This window comes from Mizuhopecten yessoensis, unplaced genomic scaffold, assembly GCF_002113885.1.
Source record: "Mizuhopecten yessoensis strain PY_sf001 unplaced genomic scaffold, ASM211388v2 scaffold11169, whole genome shotgun sequence".
NCBI lineage: Eukaryota > Metazoa > Mollusca > Bivalvia > Pectinida > Pectinidae > Mizuhopecten > Mizuhopecten yessoensis.
In genome coordinates, this window is record NW_018408914.1 from 337466 (window position 1) to 357169 (window position 19704).

At 36.2% G+C, this 19704-nt stretch overlaps 1 protein-coding gene across 2 annotated transcripts in view; it reads left to right on the forward strand.

Moving 5' to 3' along the window:
• Positions 1 to 3936: 3936 nt before the first annotated feature.
• LOC110467295 (glucose dehydrogenase [FAD, quinone]-like) overlaps positions 3937 to 19704 on the forward strand; it is a 48542-nt gene continuing 32774 nt past the window's right edge. The window contains exon 1 of one of the 2 annotated variants that reach the window (XM_021524366.1): positions 3937 to 4391. In XM_021524366.1, coding sequence (XP_021380041.1) covers positions 4372 to 4391 — 20 coding nt within the window. In that variant the 5' untranslated portion in view covers positions 3937 to 4371. Of the gene's footprint in view, positions 4392 to 11179; positions 11287 to 19704 lie in introns of those variants that run through there. The other variant, XM_021524367.1, reaches the window with a different exon arrangement.

Consider the following 19704-nt stretch of genomic DNA (forward strand, 5'->3'; position numbering starts at 1 on the left):
GTTTTGTCTATACAATTCTTTCTCAATGACTCTCCCACTCTCACGCTATCTGTCGTATTACTTAAAGAGTTCGTTTCACTTCAGGTATCGCTTCTGCAGACATTCAAAAATAGCCTGTTAGCATTGTTTGCTGCCAGAATGACACTTTGCCAGACAGAAATGTTCCTCCATCATGGAATGAATTACCTGTTTTAATGAGAATAAGATACTTTTGTATGCATTGAAATGAAAGATTACCATGGCTTGCTTGCCATGTAGTTTATACAGTAACCAGTATTCCGTGTTATGCAGTTTAGCCCATGGTGATTTTTATTTTAATCTAAATTCGAGGTAATTGGCTGGCTAGATGTGATCAACTGAATTAAGCATGGAGAAAACGGGGCGACACTTTAAATATTCCACAAGAAAAAATCTTTAGAATAACATTTGAACACAGCGATGTGTCAAAAGTGATTTTGACATATTCCCCTAAATAAGACTCTCCAAAATGTAACACGGGTGTAGTGTTAAAAACTGTCGACGATACATTTGGAGTCCGTTGTACAGCTCTAAACAATCACCAACCAAAACTTTGTTACAAACAACAAGAACGATTACACGTGAATGTTTTCCAATCTGTTGGGGTTTGTCTCAAACTGTTAGAGTCATGCCGTAATGTCAATTTCAAATTACTACGGAGATTTTATTTATTGAAGTTTGCTGCCTGATGAAACTGGTAACTACAGAAAACCTGACATTGTTTCGACAAAAATGCTCCACACTTTTGTAAAAGTAGTTCGTTTAGAATGTATCGTGCATCAAAAGAAGCAACACAGAACGGTACTGTTCATTTTTCTTCGTTTTTTAAGGGAAATATGTAAATGATGTGTATATTTTTGTTTTAAATGATAATGTGATTGAAGACACTTAACATGATAACCTTTTCAATGCAGAAAATTTTATTTTCCAAACATTTTGATGACCTTGACCTCTGGTGGACCATGCCCAAAATCAGTAGCCCTCTTCACATCAGCTAGGACATTTTGAACATTGTATGATCTATCGTTCTCATGTTATCAAGTACAACACGTGCACATTTTACCATTTAAAGTGAGCAACAGCCCACCGAGACCGTAGTTTTCTGTTTGTCTGCTGTTCCACACCTTCGCAGCGTCATCGCGAAAGGATTTCTGACCACACTTGGTAGTATCCTTGGCACCTCCACAGTGTTACCTTTTCCTTAATTGGTTTAAACGTGGTATTTGTTTAAGATATTTTTTTTATAAATTGATTAAGCTTTTGTATAATTCTTAAGCAATTTACATGGGCCTGCTTACATGTAAACATCTCAATCAATTCTGGATAACAGGTCCTTGACTGGGGACATAACATCATTCTCTATAGAACGAAAAGCTCTTTCCTTAATCTTTTCTTTGTATAACTGAAGTTACAAAATTTCCAAGCAGGGGGATACAACTTTAAAATTTGTGTAATACAGGATATACATTTTTTTAAGTACACTGAGTTGTTTGATAGCCTACATAAAATGGCAACATGGACATCTCAAAATCGCTGTCAATATCAACAGTGTTTCCTTTTGTGATATGTTGGTTCCCTATTGTAAGACATTTTATTAGATCCCAGATGACCAACAATGTACTCTTATTTTGCAGATCAACACTAAGAAATTAAGCACTATAAACATTAATAAACAATGCATTGTCATCTTTATTGTTGTGTTGAAAGCCTGATTTTAAATCAGTAAAAACGTCTCTTACAGATGTAAACAATAACAAGTTTTCCCAATAGAACCTTGGGGATCTCCCTTCCTGACCCATTGACCATTTGGCAGAGCCTGACCCTTGGGAACTCCCTTCCTGAACCACTGACCACTCGACCGAGCCTGACCCTGGGAAATTCCCTTCCTGAACCACTGACCACTCGGCCGAGCCTGACCATGGGGAACTCCCTTCCTGAACAACTGACCACTCGGCCGAGCCTGACCCTGTGGAACTCAATTCCTGAACCACTGATCACTTGGCCGAGCTTGACCCTGGGGAACCCCCTTCCTGAACCACTGACCACTTGACCGAGTCTGGCCCTGGGGAACCCCTTCATGAACCACTGACCACTTGACTGAGCCTAACCCACTGCTGCCAGTCACTGAGATAAATGCTTCAAACAAATTATTTTTTGATGTCATTGCATTTCTCTCCTTAACTAATATTCGGCTATCGAATTATTTAGAAAAAATCAACTCAACAATTTTGATCAAATGGATTTTTGAAAACTCAAACTATGGGCAGATAAGGAAGAAGTAAAATTATCTGGGAAATTCTTTACAAAAAGTTAGGGGCTGGTAGCCAGTCTAGTTACTTGTGTGATATCGTTGTACATATGTATGCTTACCTGTTTATGGCTATTCCATATTGTTTGTTGTTGGGAGTGGTCAGCAACTAGTCTGATATAACAATAGTAATTAAGTTTGTATGTCTTTCTGTATACCATTAGTGTGATGATGCCGTTTTCTATAAACTATCCAAGAGAGCACTTTGGTCTTGTCCGTTTGATATATATGTATCTGACATAATGAGTGCTGTCTATTTCATTGAGGTTGACCCGACCTGGGACGATAATTGTCAGCACCCCATTAGTAAGCAGTTCGGCTCGGCAATGTGCCATAAGACGCGTTGCAAATGTAGACGAATTGACTCTCTCAATCAGACACCATACAGTGTTGGTTCAAAACAAAACCACTTCAAAGAGGCTTGCTAGGTAGTACCTATTTAAAAGGTTGCAAGCTTTCTTGACTAGGTCACTGATTATTTCAAATCTGTTAATACGAATATGTTTAAAACTTATGAGCAGAATTTGTCGAAGTGAAATTTCCTTTAGAAAGAAGAATGCATATTCATAGAAACATTTACATATTCAGTAAATGCGGGTTCCAATTGTTTTACGGCATAATAAAGCATACGTACTAACATATACTAACATGTGCCTAAGTGGGTATCTAGCATATACATCATATATGATAGAATGAAACTACAAGATTGTACCTCTTTGACCTATGAAATGCTTCAAACACCATTTTGAATTGCTGTAAGTTAACATGTGACGTATTGTCCATGTTCATCTTAAACTGTTCTTACTCTTATTCTTGGAATTTGTTTACATGATTTCATTCATGGAAAAAAGTAACCCTAACGAGTTAAAGGTAGGTCCCCTTCATTAGTTTATGTGTGAAACATATTTATTTATTTATAAATAATGAAAACAAATTCCAAAGAGCAAAGAAATTCAACAAAACACCTGGTTACACCAATTGCTCGTCCAACTGTTTGACACATAAGCATGCTCATCGCTCCATCCGAGGAATTAAGACTGCCGATGTCTTTTCAAATTGAATTGAATTGTAAGCAGCTAGACGTTTTACTTGTATTACACACACATATATAAAGTATATAAATTCTGACCAAATTTCCGGAACAAATGCATTCTAAAACAGCAGAAATAGGATACGTGGTTTCGTACAATTGGAATGGGCATAGATAACGTCCACCGTTGCCTCGAAAACACCATGGAAATGTCACAATTTACCCGACAGATTATATTTACTGCAAATCAAACGTTTTTCGGAGCCCCAAAGTTAGAAATAGAAAAAATGGTTCTGCTAAAAATGCTGTATTTATTTCGCCTGCGTTAAAATATATGGGATTCTACATGCATGTATGGGCGTCAATAGAAAGATAGTTCATGACATACCTACGTCCTGTGTGAGGACATGGTGTCATCCGGGCTATAAGGACAGACTTACGCAGCGCCTGGTTGTGGAGTTAAATCATTTCACTTACTAAAGATGATATCTCCATGAATGCTCTTCAACGCTAGCGGTACCTAACAGCATTACTACCGACCGAAATCCTATCTTACACTACAATTGAAGCTAAAAATAGCAAAACAGTATGTATGCATCTCTTTATCCCTTAAAACAGCCCGGCATAATCTTTATCGCAGGATATTAAAAGTGGAATCTCATAAGTAAAATAGTTCTTAGTATGCAGGCATTTGTTTTGCACGCGAGGGGGAAGAAGGGGGTAAGCCTACCACCACACACTATCAGGAAACCTTGCCACTAAACATAACTCTGTGAAGTTTCTGAACTTACTACATCAGGAGCTGGTACATATCGTCTGTGGATTCCTATAGCCAGGACGTGTGATGTACGTGTGCTAGCTAGGAAGTATGTGCCGGTAACTGTACTAGTGTTCAGTGGAGCTACCTAGCTGGATATGTCCGGACTATAGACAGAAGGACGCTTACCTGTGTGGACATTAGCTGGGGTGAATGGCAACTATTCTGAGGACTCGTTAGAAAGGATGTGAGACCAGAATGACGGCTGATGATTTCAGGTAAAATATATCTAATAGATAGTAGGGGTTATAGCAGGTCACCTTGGTGTAATACTGCGGGCGTCGTCATTAAAATATGAGATTTCAGTATCTAACATCATATAGATATGTGAAATACGTATAAGACGATTCGTTGTTGTCCAACATGGGCAGGATCTTGCTGATTTCGCGATTGTGTGTTGACGCAGCAGTGTATCTCTCTACTTTATTTGAGGATTGAAAACATTTCCCACAAATTATACAGAAAAATATCCACGTCATTGTCACACAAGGACACAATATATCACAGCTTTGTCACACAAGGACACAATATATCACAGCAACAACACACACACAAAATATATCACAGCAACAACACACATACAAATATATCACAGCAACAACACGTATCTAACATCATATAGATATGTGAAATACGTATAAGACGATTCGTTGTTGTCCAACATGGGCAGGATCTTGCTGTTTTCGCGATTGTGTGTTGACGCAGCAGTGTATCTCTCTACTTTATTTGAGGATTGAAAACATTTCCCACAAATTATACAGAAAAATATCCACGTCATTGTCCCACAAGGACACAATATATCACAGCAACAACACACAGACAAAATATATCACAGCAACAACCCACATACAAAATATATCACAGCAGCTGAACAGCACACATACAAAATATCTCACAGCAACAACACGCATACAAAATATATAACAGCAACAACACACATACAAAACATATCACAGCAACAGCACACATACAAAACATATCACAGCAACAGCACATATACAAAATATATCACAGCAACTGAACACCACACATACAAAATATATCACCGCAACTGAACACCACACATACAAAATATATCACCGCAACTGAACACCACACATACAAAATATATCACCGCAACTGAACACCACACATACAAAATATATCACCGCAACTGAACACCACACATACAAAATATGTCACAGCAACAACACACATACAAAATAAATCACAGCAACAACACACATACAAATATATCACAGCAACTGAACACCACACAAACAAAATATATCTCAGCAACTGAACAGCACACATACAAAAGATATCAAAACAACAACACGCATACAAAATATATCCCAGCAACAACACGCATACAAAATATATTACAGCAACAACACGCATACAAAATACATCACAGCAACAACACGCATACAAATTATATCACAGCAACAATACACATACAAAATAAATCACAGCAACAACACACATACAGAATATATCACAGCAACAACACACATACAAATTATATCACAGCAACAATACACATAAAAAATATATCACAGCAACTGAACACCACACATACAAAATATGTCACAGCAACAACACACATACAAATATATCACAGCAACTGAACACCACACATACAAAATATATCACCGCAACTGAACACCACACATACAAAATATATCACCGCAACTGAACACCACACATACAAAAAATATCACAGCAACAACACGCATACAAATTATATCACAGCAACAATACACATACAAAATAAATCACAGCAACAACACACATACAGAATATATCACAGCAACAACACACACACAAAATATATCACAGCAACAACCCACATACAAAATATATCACAGCAGCTGAACAGCACACATACAAAATATAACATAGCAACAAAACGCATACAAAATATATCACAGCAACTGCACAGCTCACATACAAAATATATCACAGCAACCACACGCATACAAAATATATCACAGCAACAGCACACATAAAAAATATATCACAGCAACAACACCCATACAAAATACATCACATCAACAACACACATACAAAATATACCACAGCAACAACACGCATACAAAATATATCACAGCAACAACACACATACAAATTATATCACAGCAACAATACACATACAAAATATATCACAGCAACAGCAAACATACATTCATGATGTAGATACTTATTTTGTAAAACTGTATACAAGATGGACTATTACTGGTAACAAAAATGTACGAAATTACAACTTGTAAATTTGAAATAGCTATTCATTAGATGCTTCTCATACAGCATTCTTTGCTGTTTTTACCTTTAATGTTTTAATGTTTAGGCTCCTCCAATTTCGGCACCCTTTGCATCTAATTTTGAACCGGTTTATAAATGAAATGCTTCGGTGAGGTTTTCGACCTTGTTAATGTACGATACAGCATTAATGGTGTAGCAAGGCTAACACAATGTGTTGTCTAATTATATATACACCACGCCTAATTACAGCAATCTAATACACATACGATAGCTTGCCAACAAAACGTTACCACAGTCACAGGTGCACGAGTATTCAACTAAATTGTGAAAACACATGAGGCTATTTGTGAGCATTTGAATAAGTACTGGTGTAGCTTTCTTTCAAGCTTAATTGGTAACATACTTAACGATTTTTTTTTTTATAAATCCCCCGACTCGTTTTTGCTGTACTAGTGTATTGATAACAATCGTACATACCTTTACTTCCTATACTGTAGGCATCTCAATCCGCCAACCTCTCTCGTGGTTCTCGTCACTTACTCATGGATAAGTTATCTTTGTATCAAGGACCTATAAATAAGCTACTAAAAGTCTATCCATCTTTTCATATCACCTTACTTTTCTAGAGACTACCAATCAGAGTTACTACAGGAATGTACCCATATTTTTTATTTTTCTACCTTTAGAAACTACTATATTTCCTTATAGTTCTCATCGCATTATCTGGCAATGTTTCAATGCGATAAATATTTATACTTCCAGTATGTTACATAGAGGTTCCCCAACGAGTGATGGTTGGTGATCATGTTTATCTAACTCGAGATAGTTTATCTTCAAATTGTATTAACACACGAAGTTTACCGAGTGTCTTTTACAATTCAAAAATTAACTAACGAGAGTTAGACAAACGTGATAACTTATCATCACGAGTTTTGGGACCTGTTTCTCCCATAACGTTCGTTTTTTTTATCTGAAAAACCACATTTATCCCTTGGAAAATATATCCTGTGTGTTTCCGATGGGGAAAACAATTGCAATGGAGCATTACGTCGAAATGGAAAATGACGTCGAAAAACATTGTAATGTGACGTCATAAATCAAAGATTGACCAATAAAACCCCGTCCAGGGTGCTACCCACTAGTGGTTAACCAAAAATGTTTACCAACTCCTAGCAGGTTTATCGAATGAGTAACGAGTGAGGAAACCTACAGTTGTTGTGGGAGTGAGGAAACCTACAGTGGTTGTGGGAGTAAGGAAACCTACAGTGGTTGTGGGAGTAAGGAAACTTACAGTGGTTGTGGGAATGAGGAAACCTACAGTGGTTGTGGGAGAAATACAATTATGTTATAATTCACAAATAGTACTTCACTAGTAAAAATAACAATTATTATAATTTTGTACTTTATAGTTAAGTCAGAACTCAAAGACAATATAAAGACAGCAACCATACATGTGTATGGAATATATATCAGAACGATGGACAACAAGCAGAACACAGGAAACATCAAAACAACAGGCAACGACAGGAACCAACAGTATAGCAAAACATTAAACAACAGAAATAGAGGATATATCAAAACAACAGGCAACGACAGGTACCAACAGTATAGCAAAACATTAGACAGAACCTGAAAACATACCAAAACAACAGGTAACGACACGAACCAACAGTATAGCAAAACATTAAACAGAACCTGAAGACATACCAAAACAACAAGCAACGGCAGGAACCAACGGTATATCAAAACATTAAACAACAGAAATTGAGGATATATCAAAACAACAGGCAACGACAGGAACCAACAGTATAGCAAAACATTAAACAGAACCTGAAAACATACCAAAACAACAGGCAACGGCAGGAATCAACGGTATAGCAAAACATTAAACAACAGAAATAGAGGATATATCAAAACAACAGGCAACGACAGGAACCAACAGTATAGCAAAACATTAAATAGAACCTGAAGACATACCAAAACAACAGGCAACGGCAGGAACCAACAGTAAAGCAAAACATTAGACAGAACCTGAAAACATACCAAAACAACAGGTAACGACAGGAACCAACAGTATAACAAAACCTTAAACAGAACATGAAGACATACCAAAACAACAGGCAACGGCAGGAACCAACGGTATAGCAAAACATTAAACAACAGAAATTGAGGATATATCAAAACAACAGGCAACGACAGGAACCAACGGTATAGCAAAACATTATTCAACAGAAACTGAGGATATATCAAAACAACAGGCAACGACAGGAACCAAGGTTATAGCAAAACATTTAACAACAGAAACTGAGGATATATCAAAACAACAGGCAACGACAGGAACCAACGGTATAGCAAAACATTAAACAACAGAAACAGAGGGTACATCAAAACAACAGGCAACGACAGGAACCAATAGTATAGCAAAACATTAAACAACAGAATCTGAGGGTACATCAAAACAATAGGCAACGGCAGGAACCAACAGTATAGCAAAACATTAAACAACAGAAACAGAGGGTACATCAAAACAACAGGCAACGGCAGGAACAAATAGTATAGCAAAACATTAAACAGAACCTGAAGACATACCAAAACAACAGGCAACGGCAGGAACCAACAGTATAGCAAAACATTAAACAACAGAAACAGAGGGTACATCAAAACAACAGGCAACGGCAGGAACCAACGGTATAGCAAAACATTAAACAGAACCTGAAGACATACCAAAACAACAGGCAACGGCAGGAATCAACGGTATAGCAAAACATTAAACAACAGAATCCGATGATATACCAAACCATTGACAACAAACAGAACAGAGGCTAACTCAAAACAACAATAGAAATCGTGGAGACATTACAACGACAGTTATTGACAGAAACCAGGGACATCGAAGCGACAGCAATTATAGGAACGGAGGGGACATATAAAAGCTTTACAAATAAACAATTGAAACGATGGAAACATCGAAACAATTACAAACCGACAGACAATAGGAAATGAGGAGACACCAACATGATAAACATCGACGGGAACCGATAACGCATCGAAAGAGTAGATAAAAACGGGAAACAAGGAGACATCTAAGAAAACACCAAAAGAAAGCTTGTTGATAACCAACGACATAACACATATCTTAACTATGACAGTCACTGAACCTTATAGGTAGAAACGACATAACACATATCTTAACTATGACAGTCACTGAACCCTATAGGTAGAAACGACATAACCCATATCTTAACTATGACAGTCACTGAGCCCTATAGGAAGAAACGACATAACACATATCTTAACTATGACAGGCACTGAGCCCTATAGGTAGAAACGACATAACACATATCTTTACTATGACAGTCACTGAACCTTATAGGTAGAAAAGACATAACACATATCTTAACTATGACAGTCACTGAACCTTATAGGTAGAAAAGACATAACACATATCTTAACTATGACAGTCACTGAACCTTATAGGTAGAAAAGACATAACACATATCTTAACTATGACAGTCACTGAACCCTTTAGGTAGAAACGACATAACACATATCTTAACTATGCCAGTCACTGAACCCTATAGGTAGAACCGACATAACACATATCTTAACTATGACAGTCACTGAACCTTATAGGTAGAAAAGACATAACACATATCTTAACTATGACAGTCACTGATCCCTATAGGTAGAAACGACATAACACATATCTTTACTATGACAGTCACTGAACCTTATAGGTAGAAACGACATAACATATATCTTAACTATGACAGTCACTGAACCCTATAGGAAGAAACGACATAACACATATCTTAACTATGACAGACACTGAACCCTATAGATAGAAACGACATAACACATATCTTAACTATGACAGTCACTGAAACCTATAGGTAGAAACGACATAACACATATCTTTACTATGACAGTCACTGAACCCTATAGGTAGAAACGACATAACCCATATCTTAACTATGACAGTCACTGAGCCCTATAGGAAGAAACGACATAACACATATCTTAACTATGACAGTCCCTGAACCCTATAGGTAGAAACGACATAACACATATCTTTACTATGACAGTCACTGAACCCTATAGGTAGAAACGACATAACCCATATCTTAACTATGACAGTCACTGAGCCCTATAGGTAGAAACGACATAACACATATCTTAGCTATGACAGGCACTGAACCCTATAGGTAGAAACGAGATTATCAATCGTCAACGGGACGTACATATTTATAACAACCAGATACCCAAAACAGAATCTAGAATACCAACTCTACTTTGGTATATAAAGTACGCGGATAAGGTAGACTGGTAGTCACATGCAACAAGTCTTTTTAATGTTTGTATTAATAAACTACTCATTTAACCTTATTTTTATAGGAATACTGATATAGTTTTATTTAACTCATAGTCAGCAGTAGACCTACGTATTCATGTGATTTATGTAACGAATTTTACGTTTTGGCTATACCAGCCGATAGAAAACAGTATTCCCTGTCCTTTGTATGTATAAATAGATATTTGGATGCAGACGAGTTGTCTAAGAAAAAGGGAAATTATTGGAAATATATATATATATATATAAGTATATAATTCATATGCCACTACTGTATCCTGGCGTAATTCACTTTATTATGTAGAAGTGTTAGAGCTTGGCAAAGAATTATGCAATCCTGTTTCTATTGATGTGAAGATGAAATGATGTACTAATTACGTACCTCACATCAACTTCATTAGGTAATATACAACTGTACGATAGAGTAGGACTGGCGAACAAGTAATATATCAGAAAGTGAGGTATACCCATGATACATACACGATCTGGGATCTCGTAGACATTCCCATGGACGAAAGGTAGGACTACGTTTGCATTCACTGATTTTTTGTTTTAGAAAGTGAAAGCGATGATATTATTGCCAAAGTTTCTATATAATGACTATTGGTGATGTTTTAACCATAGCTGGGTAGGACTATGGGCTTTAAATTCAAATTCTGGTGAATTCGTTTTATTATTTTTTAATAAGGCTTCAAGTAATTTTCGTTTATGTTAGTTAAATAAGACAAGTGCCATATTTTGAATATGGCTATTGACATTGGTGTTTTTGAACGTTCGCCTAAGTGAGGAAGGCAATGGGCTCTTTCCCCAGGCCGGAACACATCAAATTCCTCAAAAATGGTAACATTTAGGCAAATGGTAATAACTGGTTTACCCGATGTCAGTATCATGTTGGTTTACCCGATGTCAGTATCATGTTACCAGTTGGGATGCTTTAATGGGTGCGTTTGGCATGGTATTTCGGTGAGGTAGCACTCTCAAGTCGGCAACAGATCTGCGCTATCACAAGGAGTCAAATCAAATACATTAAAATACCACAGTCCGGCACACATTCACAAGCACACATGCAGACATACATTAAACACATGGAGGCACGTCCTTAAATGACCTAAGCTGTTTATAGGGCGTTACAACCTAGAAAATTAAACCAAACATTGATGATTATTTTTGCACTTTTTGAATATAAATAGCACCTACTTGTTTATCTTTTCATTATCATGGCTACTGCTTACTATTTTTTTTGCTGAATATGACCACCGCTGAATTTGTTTACCTTTATAGAATATGATTACTACTGAATTTGTTTTCCTTTATAGAGTATAATTACTGCTGATGTTGTTTACATTTAAAGAATATGATTACTACTGATTTTGTTTTCCTTTATAGAATATGATTACTGCTGATTTTGTTTACCTTTATAGAATATGATAACTGCTGATTGTGTTTACCTTTATAGAATATGATTATTGCTGATTTTGTTTACCTTTATAGAATATGATTACTGCTGATTTTGGTTATCTTTATAGAATATGACAACCGCTGAGTTTGTTTACCTTTATAGAATATGATTACTACTGAATTTGTTTACCTTTATGGAATATGATTACTGCTGATTTTGTTTACCTTTATAGAATATAATTACTGCTGATGTTGTTAACCTTTATAGAATATGATTACTGTTGATTTTGTTTACCTTTATAGAATATGACTACCACTGATTTTGTTTACCTTTATAGAATATGACTACCGCTGATTTTGTTTACCTTTATAGAATATGATTACTGCTGATTTTGTTTACCTTTATATAATATGATTACTGCTGATTTTGTTTACCTTTATATCATATGATTACTGCTGATGTTGTTTACCTTTATAAAATATGACTACTGTAGATTTTGTTTACCTTTATATAATATGATTACTGCTGATGTTGTTTACCTTTATAGAATATTATTATTGCTGATGTTGTTTACATTTATAGAATATGATTACTACTGATTTTGTTGACCTTAATAGAATATGATAACTGCTGATTTTGTTTACATTTATAGAATATGATTACTACTGGTTTTGTTTAATTTTATAGAATATGATTACTGCTGATTTTGTTTACATTTATAGAATATGATTACTGCTAATTTTGTTTACCTTTAGAGAATATTAATATTGCTGATTTTGTTTACCTTTATAGAATATGATTATTGCTGATTTTGCTAATGTTGAGCTTGTTTACATTAGTTGATCTTATTAAGCCTATATAAACGTATTTTCAAAAGACGTTATAAATCCTAGCTGAAGTTGCATGTCTTAGGGATCAACATATTCATCTTAAATAGATTAGAAAATTTAAGGTTACAACTTGTTCAGCGTATGACTTATCGGTTAAATATGATAGCTTGAGACTTAAAGTGGTAATATATTGGTAGGATATACATGAAACTACCTGTGACTGGTATTCTAGTGATGTATCTCTGCGATATAACATATGTAATTTGTAACTGATATATATTGGTTGAAAAGACTATTACGTTCTTGTGGCTGGAATGTTTGGTGATATATTGGTGGGATATTACTATTTCTGACTGGTACCTTTGATGTATCACTTGGCCAATATGACTACTTTGGTGTAATATTGGTGGGATATTGGTGGGATGTTACTATTTGTAACGTTTTGCTATATCTCTGACAACATGACCACGAGGGACAACATAATACTAAGCTGTACGATAAGCGTGGATATTTAGATTTTCTCTTACTCGACAGTAACACCTTTTCAAACCAAACTTCAGTGTTTACAAGTCCCAGTTTATCACAATTTTCGTGATAGATATTGGATGCTGATGGACAGTCCTCCAACGCATGGTTAAGAGAGATGGGACAAGTGTTATGGTCGCTATCGTGATTTTATTGTGTGATTATGTATTTTCGTGCCATTTAAATGTTGACGTGTTTCGATAAAGCTCATTAGTGTGTCTCGTGGTTTCGTTGCCTCTACCCCGGTTCTCATTTTGTGAACGTTTATTTGACCTATATCTATATGGTGACTGTCGTCTATTAAGCAGATGACGTCTTTGTTTCCAGAATATATGTTCTTATTCTTCTTGGACTTTTTCAAGGGCACCATATTTTGCTAACTTTGTGTTCGAATTACGGCTTGGTTCATATTTAGGTAATTCTCTTGGTGTCTTCTTCCACAACACTCATCAGTAGTGGTTGATGTCTAGAGCATAATAACTATAAAGGATAGTTTGTGTTTAATGGTTGTGACACAACCTTAAACCTTAATTAATATATATATATATATAGCCACTGTTAGGTTGTTTTGTAGGGTTGGTAAAATAGGATTTATGTAGGTCTGTAAAGTGTTGTTGTATATATTTTTTGCATATGCTTATGTGGAACATTGTAAGAACAATATGAAATTATGGTTACTATGATTAAAACAATTCATATGCTATTTCTATCTTGTTGTATTGTGTGTAAAATGTGAATTTATTATAATTTTAGTTTACACACAATGCATTTATCTCTCTATCTCTTTTCATTAATCATCTATGTTTAAATTTACTGTATACATGTAATATGTTGTATGTGTAGTCTTCTACTTACTTATTTCATATTATGTAAAGAGTGTTTAGATATGGTCAGTTTGCTTATTAAAAGTGTCTGTAGCTGGGAGACAGAGATGAGAGGGGGACCTGGTTTGGGGTATGAGTGCATAGGAGCCAGGAGATATCACCTTACACAAGGGAGCTATTTTTAGAGTACTGGACAGTATAGGGACAAAGAACCTCAGGATTGTGAGTGCTATCTGCAAGCTGTGCTTATAATCAAATCAGATCAGTGTTGGACCAATCAACAGTCAAGGATGACATAGGGCTGGTCAATGACCTTATTTAGGGAAACAATTTAATTGGGTATGTGAGGGAATTAACCAATGTATTGGAGAGTTAGAGAAGCTGAGAAATTAATTAATTCTTTCAATTTCCCCATAAGTTCAACAATGCGATTTAAAATCCCCCAGTAGATAATGCGTGCACAGTTATGATACTTTCGACTTTTTTTTACATATGACAATGAAAATTGTGATGTTTCTATATATAATAACCAAATACAAAATATAGGATATCATTAACAGTTGAAAACAGGTCGTTGAATCGACGTTGATTCAACGTTGAGATTCAGTAATGTCAATAAGATTGATAAAACTCAAATTATTCAACGTTGTGTAAACGTCATATTACAACAACATTTCAACGTTGGAAAATAACGTTGAATCGACGTTGATTCAACGTTTATCAACGTCACGACCAAATTACAACTTCATTTCAACGTTGAATAAACGTTGTGTGCCTGCTGGAATTATTTTATCTACTTCACTAAAATGTATACATACTATATATAATGATAAAAAGTTACGACCTTGACCCTATATATCATTGCTAATACTATCCGTGGTGACCTATGAGTTATCGTTGGGTCAAATACTGTGTCAAATATTGAACGTTAATAGAAAATTCCGAATAATATTCGTCAGTTTTGTATGAACAAAACAAAATTAGCTATTGGCGAAGGAAAAGTCTGAATAAAATGTGTTGTTTGTTTGTGGCGTTACGTCATCGCAGCATAGGTCACATGTCCAGGGCATCACCATGGAAACGTGGCGATTTATTATTTAAAGAATGGTACCATGACAACATACTAAGATGGAGTCTTTATGTAAACTTGGTTCCTAATGGTGTTTAACACCTGCTTAATACGTTTTATCACTGATATATCTTATATCTGTTTAATACCTTTTATCATTACATGATCAATCTTATTCCGTGACAGCGGAGTTTCTGCTTGGTGCAACGATGCAATGCAGATATTTTTGCAGTTATTTTATATAACATTCAACTTCTAAACTTATCAAAGACATTCATTTATATTGTATATCCTACTGCTTTTTTGTAAGTTTAGTCAAAGCTGTCAAACAGTTGATTTCTCCGTAGAAATAGAATGAATACCTTACCACTATTATCACCTGTTGGCTGACTTGATAGGCAGTAGATCAACATACTCTGGCATTTACACGACATGATAGATGGTGCTGGCTATTGGCAACATAACAATTTAGTTCCAGTTTTCTGACGCCCCGTACCGTTTCGTAAGCGAGTAAGCGGCAGGTTGTGAGCGGTAGTAGATCCCTACGGACAACTGTTACCTGCGTTAATCAGCACAATTAGACCATCCAGATTTCTATGACAGAGAAGAAGGAGTGTATTGAAAACTAATTAAGTGTACCCATGGAAACCAAAATAATAAACAAAATGTCTATTTTCCATTACCCTTGATGAACAGGGGCGTTCTTCTCTACAAATATGTCCCGTTTTTACAGATTTGAAGAGATGTATATTTATTAATTGGAAGTTAAGGAGGATTCGACATACATAAATGTATAACGTCGGTAGGAACTGATGTAGAGTGACTATAGACTGGCGGGAGTGATATCGGTACAGTGATAACAGTATATATAGCGAGAGATAACAATAGATAAACTAACAGCGGTGTGACTAACTGAGTAGACACGGGGGTATCGACTTATGTGACGTTGTTACATTGTAATAGGTTAAGGTATATACTTCAGTTATCACTCATATAATTAACACCAGTGATATGTGCTAGTATATATCTAATATTTGTTTGTCTTATCATTTTATTCTTTGAAGTATACATGTATGGTATACTGTTTCATATATATTACTTTCCTGCTATATATCTTATTAACTAATTATAATAATTGGTCTTTTCCATTAGTCTGTTTTATCAAGCAACTCCGCTGATAGGAGGTTATATTAAATATACAGACTATGCAAGCCGACACGAATCGGGTTATCTGACGTAAAGCCTTTACGCCCGGTACTTTCTGTATTTTCTGCTATACTCATTGGTAACCGGTATTAATGTTCAGTTAGCTCTTGAAGAGAACAACAACGGCAGACAAAACGACGTCGATGACATAATAATGACTCGCGGTATCATTACGTAAAACGGCGCTAAAATGGTATGAACCGATTCCTGTTTTACCTCTTGCATTATCACGGTGTGGTTTACTAAATTTGAATTGTATATCATTAAAACAGGTTGTGTCCCTGTAGTGAGATTGATTTAGTATGTAATAACGTATTTTAATATAGGTGATATATTAAATATATGACTTTCCTTATCACTGAGCTCATGTATGACGCAGATAATAATGTCCCGGTTAAATATGTGATACATTTATTGCGTAAGAGTAATTCACCTTCTAAGATTATCATTGCGGTTAACAGAATTGGTTTGGTTTCATTTTGTTTAACGTCCTATTAACAACTAAGGTCATTTAAGGACGTTCGCTGAACAGAAAACTCTTGATGTCAAAATCATGAAAAAAGATGTCTGAGATATTATTTCTAATATCTCGGACATCTTTTTTCCCGATTGTGACATCAAGAGTTAAGCAAACGGTGTAGATTTACCGAAACTGTGAGATTCATGAAAGTTGTCTGAAACTCGCCAATGTGTCTTAAGTCCCGGTCACTGTCATGAGTTTGGGTCACGAGTTGTGGCGAGTTATAACTCATTACAACTCTTCAGTTGTTGGGTAGGACTCGAATCCATATCTGTGCATGTCGAAGAGATGTCACTTCATATCGCTAGTTCTCGACAAATAGCGGCGAGAATTTTAAACGGTTTGAAATTGTCGTGCGATTTGTTGTCTCGTACACATGTCGGAGACATGTTGATGGGGTGTTGTCCAATCTCGTACGCGCGTTGTGGACATGTCAAAACGTGTAAAAAGTCGTTCGACATGCTACAAGTTTAGCTGCTAATTTGGAAGACATGAATGCGATCTCTGCTCAACATGCCTCCGTCATGCAACGAGTTTTGAAGACTTCTTTCACAATCTGTACGATATTGTAGTGTTCTGTTTGACATTTCTTCGACAATGCTTCGAGTTCTTTCGAGTTGTGTTGATTTTATAAGAGGTATGCATATTTTGTGTCAGCCTCAGTTCTCCTGTCGACACCGATCACTCCTCATCACTTTGTCAATCATACTCCCAAAGGAGAATGTTCCAGCAACAAAGAATGTGCAGGTCTACCGGAATTTATACCCAAGTTGCCAAAGATCGCCATTAATCGTACATTTTGTCATAGCTCACAACCTGTCCAAAACTCGTACACATGTTGTCAGAACTCAACTTGACTCGAATAAACTCTTTCATTCTCGTGCATCGGTCTTCGGTTGTTGAGAACGTGTCGTACACAGATCGTATGGATGTTGTCTAAACTCGTGTTAAAAAGAGAACTATCGTACTGCTCTCGTATTAGTGTGGAGGATAACTCTAGCAGGAGTCGCACACATGTCCCATTCATCAAAATCTCTTGCAAACTCGTGGAAATTTCGGCGAGTTATAACTCGCATGCACTCGTGGTAACTCGTACCCTGGCTATTTCCGCATATGTAACTACGGTATTGCAAACAACTCCGTGAGGCAGATCGCTCATTGGGACGATTTGGCCGGGTTGTTCCCAGGAACAGCTGTACGTACCGGTCTGTTACAGTAATTCGTACTACGTATTTTCACACCTCCTGTATACTCTTTCAATTCCGTTGCTTTGCTTTTTCTTCTGTTAACTTACAATTTATATTTTTTTTCTCGTTCTCCTATTCACCCTTCGTACTATCCCTAAACTCTATTAATCCTTTACACTGGATTGAGACATTCTTTATTCTCCCCCATTAGACAGAGATATCCATACTGCTTGTCATGAAAATATTTGTCTGTATTACCTTAGGGTAAACTGTTATAACAAGTGTATGACCTCACATCTGCAGATCACGGAAGATAACTCATTAGATATTTTCCGTCTTACCCCTAATTATGTTAGTCTCCCCATTATATGACGTCACGTCAACATGCACTGAGCCCGTAACATCAACATTCCATTAGATTTATGACAGGGTCAGCAGGGTAAGAGAAAAAAAGGCATTCACACCCTTGAGGTGAGATGGAGAATCTCAACTCACTTTGCAAGCCTCATGTTTGGAAAATCAAGAATCTCTCCACCAAGGGGGTGTGGGGGTTGGGGGGTGGGTTATGCTATTATATCATAGTCACCAGTCAACAAACAGTATAAGAGAAAATCGAATATTTGTTTTCCGTACTTTATCATTTCCTAAATTATATTTTGCATTGCTTTTAGGATTCTTCTTTGTGTATAGAAGCAGATGTATATTTTTATTAATTACATCGTATGTCTCCGAACAATGTCATTAAATGATTTATTGATGCGTTTTCGCAAGGAGACAAATACACCAAAATATCTCCTGCAGTAAACATACACACATGCATGAATGCATTACACATAAGGAGGCACATTCATTAAATGATCTTAGCTCTTAAAAGGACGTTTTACCTAATAAAAGCAAAAATAGCATTATCTTGCAAATAGCAGATATGACTTCACTCTGGTGACAAAGTTGAAACGGTACACATGGCAAGTGAAAACCTATGGCACAGCGCCTGTCAAGTCACATGGTTGTCAGATATAATTCGCTCTGCTATTTATATATACACGTGCATGCATGCCAAGCGTGAGACACTTGTATTGTGTGATGCTCAGAAGTTCCTGTAGTAAGTCACTTTTACTCTAACAACTGAGTTTGTGCCAAGTGTCAAGGTCGTGTTATCATTTCCTGTCTGTTGCAATCGTATCACAGAAGGTACAAATGTAACCTAGAGTATAGTGTACATATTGACTTGTATGTTCTTGGACTCTGGAGCAGACGGTATAAAACAATATTGATACGAGTTATCATTGAGTCTGGCCTTAAAAGAAGGAAGTCGGTGAAATTTATCTTTGTTTAACTATATTGCAATGACATTCAGTTTCTATACAATTTCTCAT